Source organism: Schistocerca gregaria, chromosome X, assembly GCF_023897955.1.
Source record: "Schistocerca gregaria isolate iqSchGreg1 chromosome X, iqSchGreg1.2, whole genome shotgun sequence".
NCBI classification, from domain to species: domain Eukaryota; kingdom Metazoa; phylum Arthropoda; class Insecta; order Orthoptera; family Acrididae; genus Schistocerca; species Schistocerca gregaria.
Window position 1 is genome coordinate 183,888,233 of NC_064931.1, and position 20,146 is coordinate 183,908,378.

Here is a 20,146-nt window from a genome sequence, read left to right on the forward strand (position 1 = left end):
ATTCTTTTATTAAATCGCCATCAGTGAAGGGGCGCAGGGATTTTGCTAAAAGCAAAGCAATTTTGTAACTCGCGCTGAGAGCTGCCTGAGTTGATTTTTCTTCGTCGTATAGATCTTCTTCGGATAGCTTCCTTTTAAGTTTAATAACTTCCTGTGCACGATCTGGTCCATCACATTTTCCACTTCCGTAGTCTTTCGCGCGGTACGACATATAATGTCGCTGCAAATTAAATTTCCTAAAAGAATTCAGCGTTTTGTGACAAACTTAACATTTTGCAACACCATCTTTTTCTTTAAGCAGATGCAAGTCCTCCCAATGGGGGTTGAATTGCGAAAGCATGGTTGGGGTTACACAACGGCGACTTGACATGATTCTTAACCAGCGAAGTGACTGTTAGAGCTGATCGTAGTACCACAGTCTAACATAACAGTCGCGACACTTCGCCTCGATTTTGTTGCCTTCAGCGCCACCAGCGCTAGGTTGAACTGTGAGTTCAGCGCGATCGTGAAACCGAATAGTGATTGTTTATTTTGATTTATACAATGGTTTTTACCATCGGGAGCGTTTGTTGCGCAATAAATTGCAACAGCAATAGGCAGAAGACACCACAGCCGCCTTTTTAGGTTTCCTAAAGATCCTGAGAGGTATATACCATCATGTTACTAAAGGGTATCGTCAGAATTCACTTGCAAATGTATGTGTATAAATGATGAATGTTTCGTTTTAGGAGCAAAAAATGGCTAGTTAATAGCAGACGACAAGACCCTATGAAGAAAGACCCGGTTTACCTGTATAATAATATTAGGTTTTGTTTGCTACATTTCGAACAAAACCAGTTCATGAGCGCAGACAATAACAAACTCGTGTGGAATGCAGTACTCACACTGTTTGACATTCCAAATAAGCCACCTCAACTGACGATGAAGAGAAAACTGCCACAAAGTTTCGACAGTCAATCTAAAGCTGTAAATCAGTCCTATGACGCAAAAGCAGCCAGTTCAACTCTCCATGTATTAGTGCCAGATTCGTGAGAATCGTCAACACAGACCTGCTTTGACGATGAAGTGGTTAGATTAAGTGCAGCTGTTCGTGTCTTACAAAAGCGTGTGAAGTGTCAGAATGTGCAGATCGCTAGACTTCCAGCGAAACTATTATGGGACAAGGAAAGTGCCTACAGACAGATTGTTTGAAAATTATTCAAATATTTGGTTTTTCGTGATATGTAATGTAATCAGCTCATTATAATGTTTTCGGCATATTTCTCCCACTATTTGTCAGTTGCTTGTCCCACTTAGAATAATATAAAGATGAAGGTCGTACTTGCAACAAGCGACAATGACAAACACAGTAGGCCTACAGAACCATAAACGAGCTGTCCATCGCTTTTGCATGTAGAGGTAAATGTCTGTGCTTCTTAAATGTGAATCTGTGTGTTTATATTCTTTTCATATCAACGTGGTAAGCTGCAATTCTGTCCAATGTCACAAGTGTTTCTTCACGAATGTGTTGTAGCTTGTCACTCTATTCATGGTTTTTGTCCACACTTGCGCTTATTTTAGCATCATTTTTAGAAACATATATGCCTTCTGATACTACACAAACTCTTCGAGGCAAGAAACTCACTCGAATAATTCGGAAATTACGTAGGAAAAGGATGCAAACAAACAATATGCTTATGACTCGTCTGCCGTTCACCTTACCTGCCGCTTGGAGCGCTAGTGTCGCTCCATCTGTCAAACGGTAACAACTTTTACAGCAGTGAGTGTCGCGACTCTTATGTTAGACCTAAACGTTACAAAGTCGGCGCGAATTCAACAGACACGCTGCGCCCCTATTCAAACGTGCGCGAGCATTTCCCCTCCCTCCCCTCCCTACTCCGCGACCTTGCACCTGCTCGCGAGCACGTGCCTGAGCAGACGCGAGTACTCGAGCTCAAAACCGGCCAGTTGTTAAGCCCTGGTGTAGGAGATACTGACCAATTTCCATATCTCAGAAAACTTAAGTATTGAGAACGGGGAAGTAGAAGCGAGCATCAGGGGCAGAACCATTGGGATATCTTGTACAGTCTTCCAACGAATGCGACCCAAATGGAAATTGGATTCTGTAAGTACGTTGAAAAGGTTTCAGCTGTATTCCTTTATCATCCTGCTGATGGCCATATACGCATACGAGGCCTTGAAAATGTCAGCAAAATAAGCACACAAGTTCAGTGTTTTTTTACCAATGATGCTTGAGGCGAATTTTGATGATTAATTACCACGAACAAGTTTCAAATGATGACGTGCTGAGAAGACATGCTCTACGTACACAGAATCGTTGATGAAAGAAGACCAAAGCGTGCAAGGCATGCTATGCATGAAAGATGTAAGACTCTTCAAATCGGTATGGTTGTGGAAACCAACGAAGGAATACAGAAGTAGAGGAAGACCTCGTAACTCATGGAAACGAACTTTTGCAAAGACACTCTAATGCATGCACATGAACTGGGAGGAAGCTGAAAACCTACCAGCTAATCGAGGTCGCTGGTGCAAACATTTTGCCCAGTATGCTACCAAACATTGGAGAAACTAAGTTTAAGGCAGTCTTATCATCATCATCATCATCATCATCATCATCATCAACATCAACAGTCAGGGTCCTGCTGTCATACGACTGGACTGTAACTCCAGGTGTAGGTCCAGTGTGTCTAGCACGCAGGCAGATCGGCTGCAAGCATTCAACTGGCCTCCGCAGAGGCAGAACCAGCTCTCATCGGAAAACACAACAGAGCTCTACCCAGCCCTCCAGTAAGCTCTCGCTTGACACCACTGTAGTCGCAAATGACGGTGATTTTGGGTCAGATACGCTACAAGGCATCTGGCTAGCGTCTTCCCTTGAAGTAACGAATTTTAGCAGTTCATTGTGTCACTTTGGTGCCAACACTGCTGCAGATACAGTACGCTGCGCCCGGGCCCCACGCCGAACGCAATGGTTGTCCCTCTCGGTAGTGCCACGTGGCTATCCAGAACCCGATCTTCTTGCGTCCGTGAACACCGCTGCCAGCAGTCATGAACATTGGCTGCATTCCTGCCACGTCTTTCTACAGTATAGCAGAACAACATCCAGCTTCTCATAGCCCTACCACACGACCTGGTACAAACTCGGTGAGGTGTTGATAATGGACGGCTTTGTCGCCTTAAAGGCATTCTTTACTAACATCAGCTCACCACGTCAGATCTCAAAGGTAACTAACGCTCGCGACCGTTACAGCGTGTATTTAAAGCAGACCTGATAGGCATCCTCATAGTGGCGCTACTAGCGCCACTCTAACGCGACTGGCGCTAAATTTGAAGAGACATCATTTTTCAGATGAAGAAACACGCCTACCAATTTTCGTTTATGTCGCACAACTCCAACAGGGGCTTCCTGAGTCATGTAACTTACTTTACCCTCCGGTGTGGCAGTGATTAAATTCAGGATATGCCAGTAAATCTTCTGCTCCGATGGTAGTTTAGATGATCACAACTGCAGCACCTAGGTTCTGCTTCCTTTTTATGTAGATGTGACTTGTGCTCTTTGCCAGTGACAAGTAACGCGTCTCTACTCAATGGATCTGCCGTGGAGCAGAACTTAACATAGATTCTTTCAGGTGTCTGGGCACTGTTATGTGACATTGACAGCCTTATCACATGACTGAATTTTTTGGAGTTATGTTAGAGCTCATGCGATAATATTTTGCTGTTGTAGTTCTCTGATTGTTCCGCTTTGTACATGTTTTCTAGAGCGTGGTTGACTGTTTGTTGTAACTTCAGACAACTCATTTATGAGTGGCAGTCCAATGAAAACTAAACACCCACCACGGTGAGACCATAGAATGGTTCCATTGGCAAGTAATTTCGTCATACATTAAGACATTATCCCACTGGGAGACGAGATGAGCAATTCCTATTTCGTTGAATTCAAGTGACTGCTGACAAATCCAAAACAACGCTCATTCTCATGCCATTCTCAGTGGAGAGAAGTCTTCCGAAGTAAAAGTGATTTCAGGTATGCCGCAGGGGAGTGTCGTTCAAAAATGGTTCAAATGGCTCTGAGCACTATGGGACTTAACTTCTGAGGTCATCAGTCCCAAAGAACTTAGAACTACTTATACCTAGCTAACCTAAGAACATCACACACATCCATGCCCGAGGCACGATTCAAACCTGCGACCGTAGCGGTCGCGCGGTTCCAGACTGTAGCATCTAGAACCGCTCGGCCACCCCGGCCGGCGAGTGTTGTACGACCGTTGTTATTCACAATATATATATATAAATGACGTTGTGGATAACATCGGAAGTTCACTGAGGCTTTTTGCGTATGATGCTGTAGTATATCGAGAGATTGTAACAATGAAAAATTGTACTGAAATGCAAGAGGATCTGCAACGAATTGACGCATGGTGCAGGGTATGGCAATTGACTCTCACTGTAGACAAGTCTAATGTGCTGCGAATACATAGAAAGAAATATCCTTTACCATTTAGGTACAATATAGCATCTGGGAGTAGGCATTAAGAGTGATTTAAAATGGAATGACCATATAGAATTAATCGGAGGTAAAGCAGATGCCAGAATGAAATTCATTGCAAGAATCCTAAGGAAATGCAATCTGAAAACAAAGAAAGTAGGTTGCAGTACACTTGTTCGCCCACTGCTTGAATACTGCTCACCGGTGTGGGATCCGTACCAGATGCGGTTGATAGAAGAAATAGAGAAGATCCAACGGAGAGCAGCGCACTTCGTTACAGGATCATTTAGTAATCGTGAAAGCGTTACGGAGATTATAGATAAACTCCAGCGGAAGACTCTGCAAGAGAGACGCACCTTCACCGAGGAGTCAAGCAGTATATTGCTCCCTCCTACTTATATCTCACGAAGATAACATGAGCATAAAATCAGAGAGATTAGAGCCCACACAGAGGAATACCGACAATCCTTTTTTCCACAAACAATACGAGACTGGAATAGAAGGGAGAACCGATAGAGGTACTCAAGGTACCCTCCGCCACACACCGTCAGGTGGCTTGCGGAGTATGGATGTAGATGTAGATGTAGGGTTGTGGGTGGTTTTTCCTCTTTACTTGTGTTGTGATTTTTTTCTGTCAGTTTAGTATGCATTGGAACACTAAACAACATTCTGAAAGACTAATAGCACCTGATAAACGGCGCAACGGATAAGGCATCTTACAAAATATTTAGAAAATAAACTCAATAGCTGAAGTGAACGCTATGAGTGCAGTGAATATCACTGAGGATTCACCGACGCGAGAATTAACTCCTACTCAGAGGACGATCGGAAGCAGTGGATATGTGGCCAACAACGTTTCAGCTATGGCAGAACCAACAGCATGAGGCGGCTACGAGGGTTGAGGGAAGGGGGAAGATCCCTAAGTATCCCTAGTTGACCTCACTAGGACTTGAGATGAAGGTGCTAGCTCACTTGTGGTCCCATCTCAGGACTGAGACGCGCTGTGGGTTCGGGATTGTTTGGGCATGTTATTGATTTCCTGCATTCGGGTTTTTGTAGAGATGTAGAGTGTTGTCGCCAGAAATCGATGACTTGCTTGATAGACGTAAATAATGTTAGCAGACGTCATAGATGTAGAGGAATACAGCTTCCTTAACTCTCTGGTGTTGCAGTGGTAAAGATAAGATCTGTCAGTAAAACATCTGCTGCGTGGTAGTGTAGATGATCAACAACCGTAGTAGCATGGTTTTAAGGTTTTAGATGGTTTTTCCTCTTTATTTCATATTTAATTTCACCAGTTAGTGTAAATGCTTAAACAACTTAACAAATCAGGGAGTGAATGTTTTAATCATAAAAATGGTTCAAATGGCACTAAGCACTATGGGACTTAACATCTGAGGTCATCAGTCTCCTAGACTTAGAACTATTTAAACCTAGCTAACCTAAGGACATCACACATATCCACGTTCGAGGCAGGATTCGAACATGCGACCGTAGCGGTCGCGCGGTTCCAGACTGTAGAGCCTAGAACCGCTCGGCCAATCCGGCCGGCGTTTTAATCATAGCTGTATACATCTTTCTGCAGCTGTGTGGAAATACGACCCATTCTGGATTATAGATGTCGGGGGCGGAGAATGTAAGCAACAATAAGTAAGTAAATAACTAGCCCGTCCGGCTAGCCGCGCGGTCTAACGCGATGCATCCCGAGTGGAAAGGCGTGCCGGTTCCTGGCACGAATCCGCCCGACGTAATAGTGTCGAGTTCTGGTGTGCCGGCCAGTCTGCGGATGGTTTTTAAGGCTGTTTTCCATCTGCCTCGGCGAATGCGGGCTGGCTCTTCTTATTCCGCCTCAATTACACTATGTTAGCGACTGCTGAGCAAACACTGCCTTCGCCTGGTGTATACAACTTTCGGGAATTAAACAAGGTAACACTTTCAGCGACCGCCGATATTTCGCGGGAGGTACCCCGCCGTTTTCAAGGCAAACTGCAACGGACAGGCGACGTACATGCAAATTTAAAACCTCGGTTCTCGGACTGAAGCAGGAAAGATAACACACACACTGAACACTAGTGCCACCAAAGATAACCTAAGTCAGAGCTATCGATAGTGAGACTACGAATTCGCAGGTGAGGTAGCATTGACTCTGTCCCTCTGTTTTTTGACTGGAGAGAGAGCCGGATTCCAAACAGAGTTCAAACAAAAACCTCCATCCCTGTTACCGAGGTTGCTCGCTAATTTAATCACAACTGCCTCCTTAATAACACTGTCCCAATAAGTAGACGTTCATGCCAATATCTCGGTGTTATTATATAACATGGGGTGACCAGTATCGAAGCAATGTTCGGCAATAGCAGATCTACTTGGCTGCTGTAATCGTGTGTGCCGATTATGCTCAGTATATCGGTCCTCCATGGTCCTGATAGTATGACCAATATATGCCATGCCGCAGCTCCAAGGAATAAGATATACACCCGCCTTATGCAGACCAAGACCATCCTTAACAGAACTCAAAAGCGCTCTGATTTTAGATGGAGGTCGGAAAACACATTTCACGTCGTATTTCCGTAAAATACGACCGATCTTGCTGGAAGTGTTTCCTACGTAAGGCAAAAAGGCAGTAGACTTACGTGTCGACTGAGAATTATCATCAATCACCCGATGTACAGTTGGTCGATAGCGCAACGCACGTTCAATCTCTCTATCACTATAACCATTTTGACGAAATGTAACTTCAAGATGGGACAGCTCAGCTGACAAAGTGTCAGCGTCAGAAATGTCATGTGCCTTGTGTACCAATGTACGAAGTATCCCTTCACGCTGAGCCGGATGGTGACAACTATTAGCCTGTAAGTACAAGTCGGTGTGAGTACGTTTCCTGTAGACTGCATGTCCCAATGATCCATCATCCTTCCTCCTAACCAATACGTCAAGAAAGGGAAGGCAACCATCCTTTTCTACCTCCATGTAAAACGAATGTTTGGGTGGATCGGGTTCAGATGTTCTAGAAAGGCATTCAAATTCTCCCTACCATGAGCCCAAACAACAAAAGTATCGTCAACATATCTAAAGAAACAGGCGGGTTTCAAAGGCGCCGACTCCAATGCACGTTCCTCAAAGTCTTCCATAAACAAATTTGCAACCACAGGAGACAACGGACCACCCATCGCAACTCCATCTGTCTGCTCGTAATACTGGTCATCGAATAAAAAGTAAGTGGATGTCAACACATTCCGAAAGAGATTAGTTAATTCAGCACCAAACCTAGCCTCAATTAACTGCAACGAATCAGACAGAGGAACCCGAGTGAAGAGGAGACCACATCGAAACTCACTAATATATCAGAGTTATTCAACCGCAATCCCTCCAAACGACGTAAAAAATCAGCTGAGTTCCTGATATGATGTTCACACCGATCTACTTGTGGAGTAAACAGAGAAGCAAGATGTTTGGCTATACAATATGTCAGAGTGCCGATGTTACTCACTATAGGACGGAAAAGAACACCTTCCTTGTGAACCTTCGGAAGGCATATAACCTAAGGGGAACAGCACTATAGGTGTTAAGACCCTTTATAGTGTCCTGCGACAAACCACTTTTCTCTAGGAGGTTGTTGGTCTTTCTCTCAACACTTTTTGTGGGGTCAAATCCGATTCTGCGATACGCTGAATCAGATAGTAAACGTTGCACCTTTTGTAGCTAATCCTGTTTATTTAAAACAACGGTGGCATTGCCCTTGTCCGCAGGTAAAATAACAATATCAGGATCAACTTTGAGAGAGCGTAAAGCAGCCATCTCTGCTGCTGTTACATTACTATTGGGTGGACGAGCCCTAGTCAACACACGGCATGCCTCCCTCCTAACCTCCTCTGCAGCGTCAGGAGGTAGTTTGCAAACTGCCCGTTCAATTGAACTAATAAAATCAACTACCGGCAAACTCTTCGGAGTGGGTGCAAAATTTAACCCTTCCCAAGCATGGATAAGGTTGCGTCGTCAAAATATTTCTCTGTGAGATTTATCACAGAACGTCGAGATACATCATCAGACTCCGCGGCATGAAAACGTTCAAACTTTGCCAAATGCCGGACAGTAACGGAATTGTATTCCCAGTCAGCTTGAGTCCATGAGGCACCGTCCAACCAATCACAAGTGAAATCAGACAATTCCGATGCAACCATTATATGAAAACGATACAATTCTTTGGAAACAGAATCCAAACGTCGACAAGTAAAACGAATCCTTTCACGAACAAGAGCCAAGCCAGCACGTTGCTTGATGCGATTGGCGGCAGGAGAATTTATATGGTGCACAACCTTGGCAAATGTTGGGACATGATTTTCATCACGACACCTCAATAGAAACGACAAAGCACATTGCAGTCGAACTCGACAGCTACGAAGTTTATCCAACTTACGTAAATACCGACACATTTCCTCCCCCTAGAGGTAAACAATGTGAGACCTGAGTTTCTCCTGGCGTATACAACTTTCAAATAACTTCCGGTAATTCCTCCCCCTAGAGGTAAACAATGTGAGACCTGAATTTCTCCTGGCGTATACAACTTTCAAATAACTTCCGGTAATTCAGCCAGGTAACACTTTCAGCGACCGCCGATATTTCGGCGGGAGAACACCTCGCCATTTTCAAGGCAAATTGCAACGGACAGGCGGCGTACATACAAATTTAAAACCTCGGTTCTCGGACTGAAGCAGGAAAGATAACACACACACTGAACACTAGTGCCACCAAAGATGACCAAAGTCAGAGCTATCGATAGTGAGACTACGAATTCGCAGGTGAGGTAGCATTGACTCTGTCCCTTTGTTTTTTGACAAGGGAGAGAGCCGGATTCCAAACAGAGTTTAAACAAAAACCTCCATCCCTATTGACGAGGTTGTTCGCTAATTTAATCTCAACTGCCTCCTTAATAACACAGTCCCAATAGCTGTCCAGGAATCCACTGAGGGTCTTACCGCACAGTAACCCTGGGTTCGGTGTGGGGCGGCGATGGGGGTGAGTGGAGTGCTGTAGCCTGTTGTGGGGTTGTGAACCACTGAGGGCTACGGCGGGGACGAAGCGTCTCCGTCGTTTATAGGTCCCAGGTTCAATACACAAGTAAATAACTAAATAAAAATAATGTTCAGTCTGATGACTGGTTTGAGGCAGCTCTCCACTCGAGTCCTGTCATGTGCAAACCTCATCATCTCCGCATTACTGACGCTACACATGTCCATTTCAACGTGCTTACAGAAGCGAAGCCTGGGTCTCCCTCAACAATTTTTATCTCACTTTCTCCATAATCAGATAATTATAATCAAACCTTTGATGTCTCTTGGTGTGGCCTATCAACCGATTCTTTCTTTTAGTCAAGTTGCGCTACACATTTCATGACATTAGGTATGCGATCTACCCATACAGTCTTCAACATTTTTGTATAGCTCGGTATTAAAAAAGTATCTATTCTCTTCTTACCTTTACTGTATATCGTCCACAGTCCACTTCCGTACAAGGCTACACGCCAGATAAAATCTTTCAGAAAAGAATTCGTAACAGTTAATTTTATGGTAGTTTCTAAAATCTCTTGCTATTTCAAGTCAGAATTCTACATCCTCCGTATATCAGCTATCGTCTGTTATTAATACTCCAGAAATAGTAAAACTCGTTTATTAGTTTCGGTGTCACGTTTCGTACTTTAATTCCTTCAACATCGACTCATATAAATCGACTACATCCCATTAATTTTGTCTTACTTCTGTGCTATTCATCTCATAACATAACTGGCGACACTTTTCATTCCGTTTAACTGATCTTCTGAGGCCTATGCCGCCTCTGACAGGTCTACAATGTCATTGGCAAATCTTGATGTTTGTATTTTTTCACCCTGAACTCAAATATCTTTTTCAAATTCTTACTTGGTTTCCTCTATCGCTTGCTCAGTGTACTGAATAACAAGCGGGGAGGGCTACTATCGTCAATTGCAATCTGGTGTAGATAACCTTTCGCTCCGCACATTTCATCTCTGCTACCTTAAGAATTTCAATGAGCATATTCCAGTAAAATTTATTAAAAGCTTTTTATAAGTCCACAAATCGTATAAATGTAGGTTTCCCTTTTGCTCCAGTCTGTGTTCCAGGATGCTTGCTTTGCAAATTCCTACATTTCTCCAGAAACCAAATTGATCTTCTCCCAGAACTGTTTCTACCAGTCTTCCCATTCATCTGTAAATAATTCGTGTTAGTAATTTGCAGTCGTGGCTTATTAAAACGATGGTTCTGTAATATTTACACCTGCCAGCACATGCTTTATTTGGATGTTTCGAATGGCTCTGAGCACTATAGGACTTAACTGCTGAGGTCATCAATCCCCTAGAACTTAGAACTACTTAAACCGAACTAACGTAAGGACATCACACACATCCATGCCCGAGGCAGGATTCGAACCTGCGACCGTAAGTGGTCGCGCGGTTCCAGACTGAAGCGCCTAGAACCGCTCGGCCACACTGGCCGACTGAAAACCCACTGAAGATAACACAAATAGTACTGGAACATGTATTGATAAGTTAAAAGTAAACAAGCTCTCATGCATAATGAAATAATAAGCAACCATTTGCATACAAGAACCTTAATTTCTTTACCGATTTCGGGCACTTAGTGATCTTCTTCAGAAGGTTATGCCTATCGCACTATTTGCAGGTGTCAACAATAAAGTACATACAACACAATGCCATGGCCCTAAAAATGTTTTTAGGACCATGGCAATGTGCTTTATGCACGTTATTATTGACACTCGTAAATAATGTGATAGGCGTAACTTTCTGAAGAAGGGCTCTAACTGACTGAAACCAGTCAAGAAATTAAATTTCTTATGTGCAACTGGTTGCTTATTATTTCATCATATACGACTACAGTCGCTGAAGATGGTCAAAATACTAAGCTGTCATGCGTAAGACGGATTTTTTCTCCAATTTTTCTTCGGAAGCGCGGAAAATAAGATGATGTACGACAGTCAAAGATGATCCTAACAAAAAAACACAAACTATTTGTAATGAAACACGACAGAAAACTATTGCAACTGAAATAACTGTCCATTATCAGAATGAGGAAGTTGTGCACTGCACTCTTATGTTCTGTTTCCACTTGTTGCATGCATTTGGAGAGACGAGGCTGGGCATATAGTGTATCGTGTGGCAGACGTTCTCCTCATAACTTCTGCAACCTTCAGTCATTAGGACCTTCCTACTTAATTCATTCCTTGATCTCCTTCTACAATTTTTACCCCCAACACGTCCTTCGATTATTAAATTGGCGACTCTTTGATGTCACAGGATACGCCCAGTCAACCGATCCTTTTTGTTAGTCAAGTTGTGCTGTACATTTATTTTGTTCCCAATTCGATTCAGTATGTCATTTGTTATCCGACCTACCCAACCAGTCTTCAGGATTTTTCTGTAGCAGCGCGTTTCAAAACTTTCTATTCTCTTCCTATCTGAACTGTTTATTTTTTCTGTACAGTGTTAAACTCCAGGCCTTGAGACAAGACTTCTTAACTCTTAAATTTACGTTCAGTGCTAACAATTATTTTTTTCTCAGTAACGTATGTCTTTCCATTCCCAATTTGCAATTTATATCCTCTCAACTTCGGCCCCCCATCGGTGTCTTGTGCCCAAATAGCACTTGAACGTAATATATAAAATAGCTTATTACGTTAAATTCCTGGTCAGATACCTGCTACATCTCACTTTGAGTCCAGCTGTTTTATTCATGAGCGCTGCCTCGTAGGCAGCACGCTGTCTGTGACCGCGTCTTCGCTGTTGTGGAGGAAGTGTTTTATTGCGTTCAAGGCCGGAGCACGCTGTGGCGTTCCTGAGCGCACTGCGCATCGACTAATAAAAACAATGTTGAGTTGTTGGACAATGTAGACGGCGCGTGGGAACTGGACTTCAGCGTGTAAAAAGATCGGCCCAGGTTAATGAACGTGTCAGTACGTCACAGCAAATGCTTATTTCAAGTCGGTGCAGTCGAAATACTGCGTTTGTCGGGTCGATGGATACGGTTAAGGCGTTGGCTTTGGGAGGCCGGAATACAAAGCTCCGTGGTGGACACTAACTACCAGTTGGCCTTTACCGAGGACAACGTCAATCGTGACTGGCGGAATCTAATATTTTCCAACGAATAATGTTTTTTCTCGCCGAATGGTGGTCCAGTACGAGTGTATAGGCCACAAGGTACCCACTTAGACTCCAAATACATCAGAAAGTCATCTGGCAGTGGCCGCGTATCTATGGCTGTTCATGATTAGATTAGTTCTCGTTGATTTGGAATGCTTCACAGGGTAGACGTTCAACTTAATGCCCAGAATTTCCGCACTGTAAGTAATATTGCTACCCCCCTCAGTGGGATAACTATATCCCTAAGACATTAATCTGCTTCCAGCATGATCAGTCTGAACTGCCCATGTCATTAAGGATGCAGCAGTGGTTTGCACATCAGAATGAGATTTCTCTTCCTGATTGCCCTTCTTCTGGTAGAGTCCTGAACCCCACTGAAGGCGTATGGGCAGAGATGAAACGGACAATGCGAGAAAAATGACCAGCGCCAAGAAGAAGTCATAACATGTGGAACGGCAGCTCTACTTCTCTGGTAGGAAGTAGCAGAAAATGAGAAATGTATATTTTGCCAACCTCATGTACTCCCTTCCTTGTAGAATGAATATAGTCCCTGAACTTCGTAAGCCTTTGGGTGATACTGTAAGTAATAAAGGAATGAATTCTGTGCCCTTTTGAAAGCGAAAATACGTCACACGGACCTTAAAATGTTTGTTCTGTCAACTTCGTGGTTTCTACAAATTAAACTCATCAACGCAATAACAGTAACACAATTATTTTCCATAAGAGGGGGATTAACCGGATCCTGCCACCGCACACTTGGATTCCAGTTTGTAGAGTATTCCACCGGGTTAGAAAGACATTAGGTATCCTAGGTACTGCAATATCGAGGTGTTCTTTTTACCGCTGTTCCGCGCATATGTTTCTACGCCATCTGCATTACCTACGTCTCTAATTCTATAAATGTCAGGAATAGTTTTCATACGTGTTTTTAGATTGTGCTGTCTTATGCAGAGCGTCAAGAAGGTGTTACCCTTTAATGATACAATCGCAAGCGTTCTTTTCTTTAACAAGCAGAATTGCTTAATGAGAGTGGCTCCTGCGTAACGTGACAGGCTGTTGAAATTTCAACGCCCGACATTTTTTGTGACGTCAAGTTTACAAACCCTCAGGTTTTAGTTGTTTTGGTCGAAACTCTTAGAACATGATGTTTCTATAGGTAGATTTTTGAACTTTGCCCACTGAATGCAAATTTCATGTGATAGTTCAATGGTCAGAGTTCGTCACATTTTCCATTTTTAATATACGCTAACGAGGACCCCACCTCTAAGCTCTTCATCAATTTGGAACATTATTCGTGTCGAAACGACCGTCTTGAACCGAGAAAATCAATTTCATGCTGGTTTTTCCTCGATAACACATTCCTTATGTACGGCAAAAATATTTAGGGTGCCCTCGTTACAAAATTGGACTTTACACACATTTTACATCGCCCACAATTACACTAGCTTCTGTCAAAAATTAAAAACGCAAGCAACTCAAATAGCTAAAATTAACAGACAAAAACTTAGTCAGTATACTCTTTACAAGTGACGCATGAAAGCACAACTAAACGACCATGTTAGTTATTACGCGAGGCAAAAATAACTGTACTATATAGTTAACTTCATGTAAAACATGACGGGAAAGGCCACGTGGGAATAGAACACTGCTGTGGAGCGACTGACGAAGAGCGAAAGAGATTGTGTAATACGATTGCTGTACATGGCGCTCCTTCCACGCCCACCTCCCACTTCTCCTTCGTGACGTAGCTTCATGCCAGGAGACGACGGTCACTGTTTACGATTACGACTGTGCGTTCTGCAACGGCGCGACGGCTGCCCGCAGTTCGCAAGCAGAAAGCGGCCGCAGTCAGCGCCGTCAACTGGGCCGCGCGGTTCCCCGGATGCTACTGTTCGTGAGCTGACGTGCTCGCCTTCCCACTTCCGTTGTGCTGCCCGTACGCCAGCGTTATGCAACAGCTGAGTCGCAAGCTGTGAAGCGCCGAGCTAAATCGCAGAGGCAGCTGTACTTCGTGACTCCTCGTTTGTTAAAAGGATCTTTGCGACGCGTTTCATTGCTTGGCCAGCAGAACTCAGTAATTCCGGAAAACGTAGTCACCGGCACCGGAAGATGTTTCGCGACGTCAGGTACGTTTGGCTGCTGTTGCTTTACCATCACAGTTATATTTTCTGGAGTGATCCAAAGACCTATTTACGACACTTCGATATTACAAATGCAGAGACTTTCTTTGCGCAGAGATCACAAGGTGAAAATTTAGGGTTGGAGTCATTCAGCTTCTGCACTGTGACTCAACTGTGTGGTCAGTCTCTTGGCAAGAACGTACGCTCCTATACACTAAGACTTTTGTTTCGATTTCCAGGGACACTGTGTTTGGGTTGGGTGGTGCTATGCTATTGCTCGAGGTGTTACGAATAAGTAATATTTGTTATTGTCGTTATTCGACAGTATCATTTATATTAAGAACTGTTCAGGAGACTTATTCATTTCAACTAGTCAAGTATTTACCGTTAAACTTGAATGATTTGCCTTGTAAATCTTGGAAATGTATACCGTCTTCGTTGTGACAAGATACGGATATATGAAAGTGGAACGCTCTTCAACTATTTCCCTCTCGTTAGAATTAATAATCGACTATTATTATTGAGTGTAGATCCACTGGACATGCCACTACATTATGTTATAGATAGCAGAAAAACCGTCACCCGAACATTCAGAACTTTTCATCCCCATAAAACACTGATATTATATGCTATTTTCTCTAAAACTGACATAGTGAGACCGTGGCTGTGTACAATGAGTGTACGTTAATTCTTCAAAGAAGAAGAGAGCAAACAGCCACTATTAATACTACTATTTATTTAGGTAAATAGCGCCGTTACCGGTTTCGAATAGGCAAGTTCATCATCGGACGGCTGTGATAACATTTGTGTGTCGGACCACCTATTGCCCAGCGTAGAACCCAGCAAGTCTTTGGAAGCCCCCTGCAGAAATATTGACCCATGTTGCATCTATAGCCGTCTGATGATTAACTTGCCAGTTCGAAACCGGTAACGGCGCTATTTACCTAAATAAATAGCAGTATTAATAGTGGCTGGTTGCTGTTTTCTTCTCTGTAAGAATTAACCTACATTAACTGATATTTCAGCCAGTGAAATAGTGAAGTACAACGTTGCACGTAACGGATACAATCGTTTCACACAAATGCTATCACAGCCTACTCATTTTTAGATTTACTGCGTTCTTACACAATTTGAAAGGCGACACAAGTACACTATTGCACAGTAGTAGTGTTTGTTCACCGTTCGCTGTAGAATATTTTCATGTTTTGTGAGAAGTTTAGTTATGGTTCGACGTCGTTTTGGGCGAACTGATTGTAGTGGAAGGTAACGTAGGGGAAGGCTGCAGCAATAAACGGTATCTCAAGATCGATTGAACAGTTCATCGAGAGTATTAAACAACTATGTCACAACTACTTTTTCAAAAAGTCTTAAAATTCTTGGAAGGAAGATAATGTTGTGGTAGAAATTTTCTTCTCGAGTCTCCCTCCACCCTTATACACAGACGCGCAACAGTCATGGGGTACCTCCCAATATCGTGTCCCACCATTTATTGCCCAGCGTAGAACCCAACAAGTCGTTGGAAGCCCCCTGCAGAAATATTGACCCATGTTGCATCTATAGCCGTCCACAATTGAGAGGCGGCCTTTGTGTACGAGCGATTCTAGGCGCTTCACTCTGGAACCGCGCGACCGCTACGGTGGCAGGTTCGAGTCCTGCCTCTGGCATGGATGTGTGTGATGTCCTTAGGTTAGTTCGGTTTAAGTAGGTCTAAGTTCTAGGGGACTGATGACCTCAGATGTTAAGTCTCATAGTGCTGAGAGCCATTTGAACCATAATTGCGAAAGTGTTTCTGGTGCAAGATTTTGTGCATGGGCAGACCCTTAAATTATGTCCCATAAATGGTCGATGGGGTTCATGTTGGGGGATGTGGGTGGTCAAATAACTTGCTCGAATTGTCCAGAATGTTCTTCAAACCAGTCGTGAACAGTTACGGCATGGTGACCTGTTCTATTGTCATCCATAGGAATTCCTTAGTTGTTTCGGAACAGGAAATCCATGTATGGCTGAAATGGCCTCAGAGTAGGTGAACAAACCCATTTCCAATCAATGATCGGTTCATTTAGTCCAGAAGACAGCCCACACCATTATGAAGCCACCACCAGCTCGCACGGTGCCTTGTTGACAACTTGGGTCCATGGCTATGTGGAGTGTGCGCCGTACTCGAACCCTACCATCAGGTGTTACCATCTGAAATCGTGGCTCATCTGACCAGACCACGTTTTCCAGTCGTGTAGGGTCCAACAGATATGGTCACTAGCCCAGTAGAGGCGCTACAGGCGATGTCGTGATGTTAACAAAGGCACTTGCCGCGGTCGTCTTGCTGCCATAGCCTATTAACGCCAAATTTCGCTGCACTGTCGTAACGCATACGTTCGTTGTATACGTCCCACATGGTTTTTTGTAGTTACTTCACGCGGTGTTGCTCGATTGTTAGCACTGACATCTCTACGCAAACGCCACTGCTCTCTGTCGGCCATTGCGCTGTCTGTGGTGAGGGGTAATGCCGTTAATGTGGCATTCTCCGGACTCTCTTGACACTGTGAATCTCGGGATACTGAATTCCCTAACGATTTTCGAAACGGAATTTCCCATACGTCCAGCTCCAAGTACTATTCAAGGTCCGTTAATTCCCGTCGTGCGGCCTTAATCACGTCTGAAACCTTTTCACATGAATCACCTAAGTACAAATTACAACTCCGCCAATGCACTGCCTTTTTACACCTTGTGTACGCGATACTGCCGCCATCTGTATGTATGGATATCACTATCCCATGGCTTTCTCAGTGTACTATTATATAAATTTTGGGTTTACTTTTGCTTCTGCACATCTGCTGCATGAGTTAGCTCTTGTCCCTTCGTATATCGAAAATACATTTAATTAATATCAAATGAGAACAAGTCTTCTCACATACTTGTGTAATTTGATTTGTGCTTTCGAACAGAAATTACATAATTTATCTATGAAACTTGCTCACACTTTGGCTGTTGTTTAGGATACAGTAACAGTATGTTAAGATGTTACAAATCCTTTTGCAAGTCAGATAGAAAAGTAAGAACAAATATCTTTGTATAGTAAAAATAATTCACCGGTACCGTCATGTGCAGCGCATTGTTATTGTCAAGAGTGAACTTTTCTTGTAAAGACCCTTACGACTCGGCATTAGTTTGATTTTCTGTCTGTGACATCAATCCTTTCTGCTCTTGTGTTGCTTTATGTTATTACACAATTCACCTTCCTGGCGCCTTAAGCAACCACTGCCCACAGGTGTTAGTTCGAGTTAATGTGTGGTGATTGTGTACCGATTTTCAGCGATTACTCGACGTTCTAAAGAAACCATTCCTTCTCAGTCACTGCCCTGATATTCGCGTAATTATCCTGTTGAAAGATAAGTCTTCTGGTACCAATTTGGAAACTGTGTTTTTTTAATAGTCCCACAAACTGTTCATATTACCTCTTGAATTCGGTTTTTTCCCGAGTTGCCATGTTTCAACCCCAAAGAATTGTGGACCTGTCAGCCTGAGAGACGATGTTTAAATAGGACGAAACATCTACACTATCAAAAGTAACTCCACACCTAGTAGTGGATATTAATATGGTGTGTGCGCACCCTTCGAATCCGAACGGCTTCAATTCTGCCGGGTACACTGTAAAAGAAGTGTCAGAATGTCTGTGGAAGAACGGCAGCTCGAAACCAGGTATGACAGTATTGTTAAACGCTGGGTTGTGGACCAACGTCGACGTGCTAACTCATCCCACAGGTGTTCCATCGGGTCCAGGTCGGTACTTTGGACAGGCCAGTCCATTTAAGGAATTTTATTATCCACAAACTGTTGCCTCACAGATATGCTTATGGCAAGGTGCATTGCCATTTTGATAGTCATCGTGTCCCAGCTTTTCGTATACTGCACGCAGCACAGAATGCTGTAAAATACAGTACTGGCCATTAAAACTGCCACAGCAAGAAGAAATTAAGATGATAAACGGGTATGTATTGGACAAATATATTATACTAGAACTGACATGTGATTACATTTTCACGCAGTTTGGGTGCATAGATCATTAGAAATCAGTACCCAGAACAACCACCGGTGGCCGTAATAACGGCCTTGATACGCCTGGACATGAGTCAAACAGAGCTTGGATGGCGTGTACAGGTACAGCTGCCCATACAGCTTCAACACGGTACCACAGTTCATCAAGAGTAGTGACTGGCGTATTGTGACGAGCCAGTTGCTCGATCACCATTGATCAGACGTTTTCAGTTGGTGAGAGATCTGGAGAATGTGCTGGCCTGGGCAGCAGTCGAACATTTCCTGTATCCAGAAAGGCCCGCACAGGACCTGCAACATGCGGTCGTGCTTTATCCTGCTGAAATGTAGGGTTTCGCAGGGATCGAATGAATGGTAGAGCCACGGGTCGTAACACATCTGAAATGTAACGTCCACTGTTCAAAGTGCCGTCAGTGCGAACAAGAGGTGACCGAGACGTGTAAGCAATGGCACCCCATACCATCACGCCGGGTGATACGCCAGCATGGCGATGACGAATACACGCTTCCAATGTGCGTTCACTGCGATGTCGCCAAACACGGATGCGACCATCATGATGCTGTAAACAGAACCTGGATTCATAAAAAAAGGCGTTTTTCCATTCGTGCACCCAGGTTCGTCGTTGAGTACACCATCGCAGGCGCTCCTGTCTGTGATGCAGCGTCAAGGGTAACCGCACACATGGTCTCCGAGCTGATAGTGCATGCTGCTGCAAACGTCATCGAACTGTTAGTGCAGATGGTTGTTGTCTTGCAAACGTCCCTATCTGTTGACTCAGGGATCGAGACGTGGCTGCACGATCCGTTACGACCATGCGGATAAGGTGACTGTCATCTCGACTGCTACTGATTCAAATGGCTCTGAGCACTATGGGACTTAACTGCTGAGGACATCAGTCCCCTAGAACTTAGAACTACTTAAACCTAACTAACTTAAGGACATCACACACATTCATCCCCGAGGCAGGATTCGAACCTGCGACGTAGCGGTCGCGCGGTTCCAGACTGAAGCGCCTAGAACCGCTCGGCCACTACGGCCGGCCGACTGCTAGTGATACGATGCCGTTGGGATCCAGCACGGCGTTCCGTGTTACCCTCCTGAACCCACCGATTCCATATTCTGCTAACAGTCATTGGATCTCGACCAACGCGAGCAGCAATATGTCGATACGATAAACCGCAATCGCGATAGGCTAAATCCGACCTTTATCGAAGTCGGAAACGTGATGGTACGCATTTCTCCTCCTTACACGAGGCATCACAACAACGTTTCACCAGGCATCGCCGGTCAACTGCTGTTTGTGTATGAGAAGTCGGTTGG

The 20,146-nt window shown here is 43.9% G+C and overlaps 1 protein-coding gene across 3 annotated transcripts in view; it reads left to right on the top strand.

The window, feature by feature from the left end:
* LOC126297831 (HEAT repeat-containing protein 5B) overlaps window positions 1–20,146 on the top strand; it is a 472,968-nt gene that overhangs the window by 204,694 nt on the left and 248,128 nt on the right. The window contains exon 1 of one of the 3 annotated variants that reach the window (XM_049989078.1): window positions 14,477–14,782. The exons of 1 other annotated variant lie outside the window; for it this stretch is intronic. In XM_049989078.1, the coding sequence (XP_049845035.1) occupies window positions 14,766–14,782 (17 nt within the window). In that variant the 5' untranslated portion in view covers window positions 14,477–14,765. Of the gene's footprint in view, window positions 1–14,476; window positions 14,783–20,146 lie in introns of those variants that run through there. One more of the 3 variants, XM_049989076.1, reaches the window with a different exon arrangement.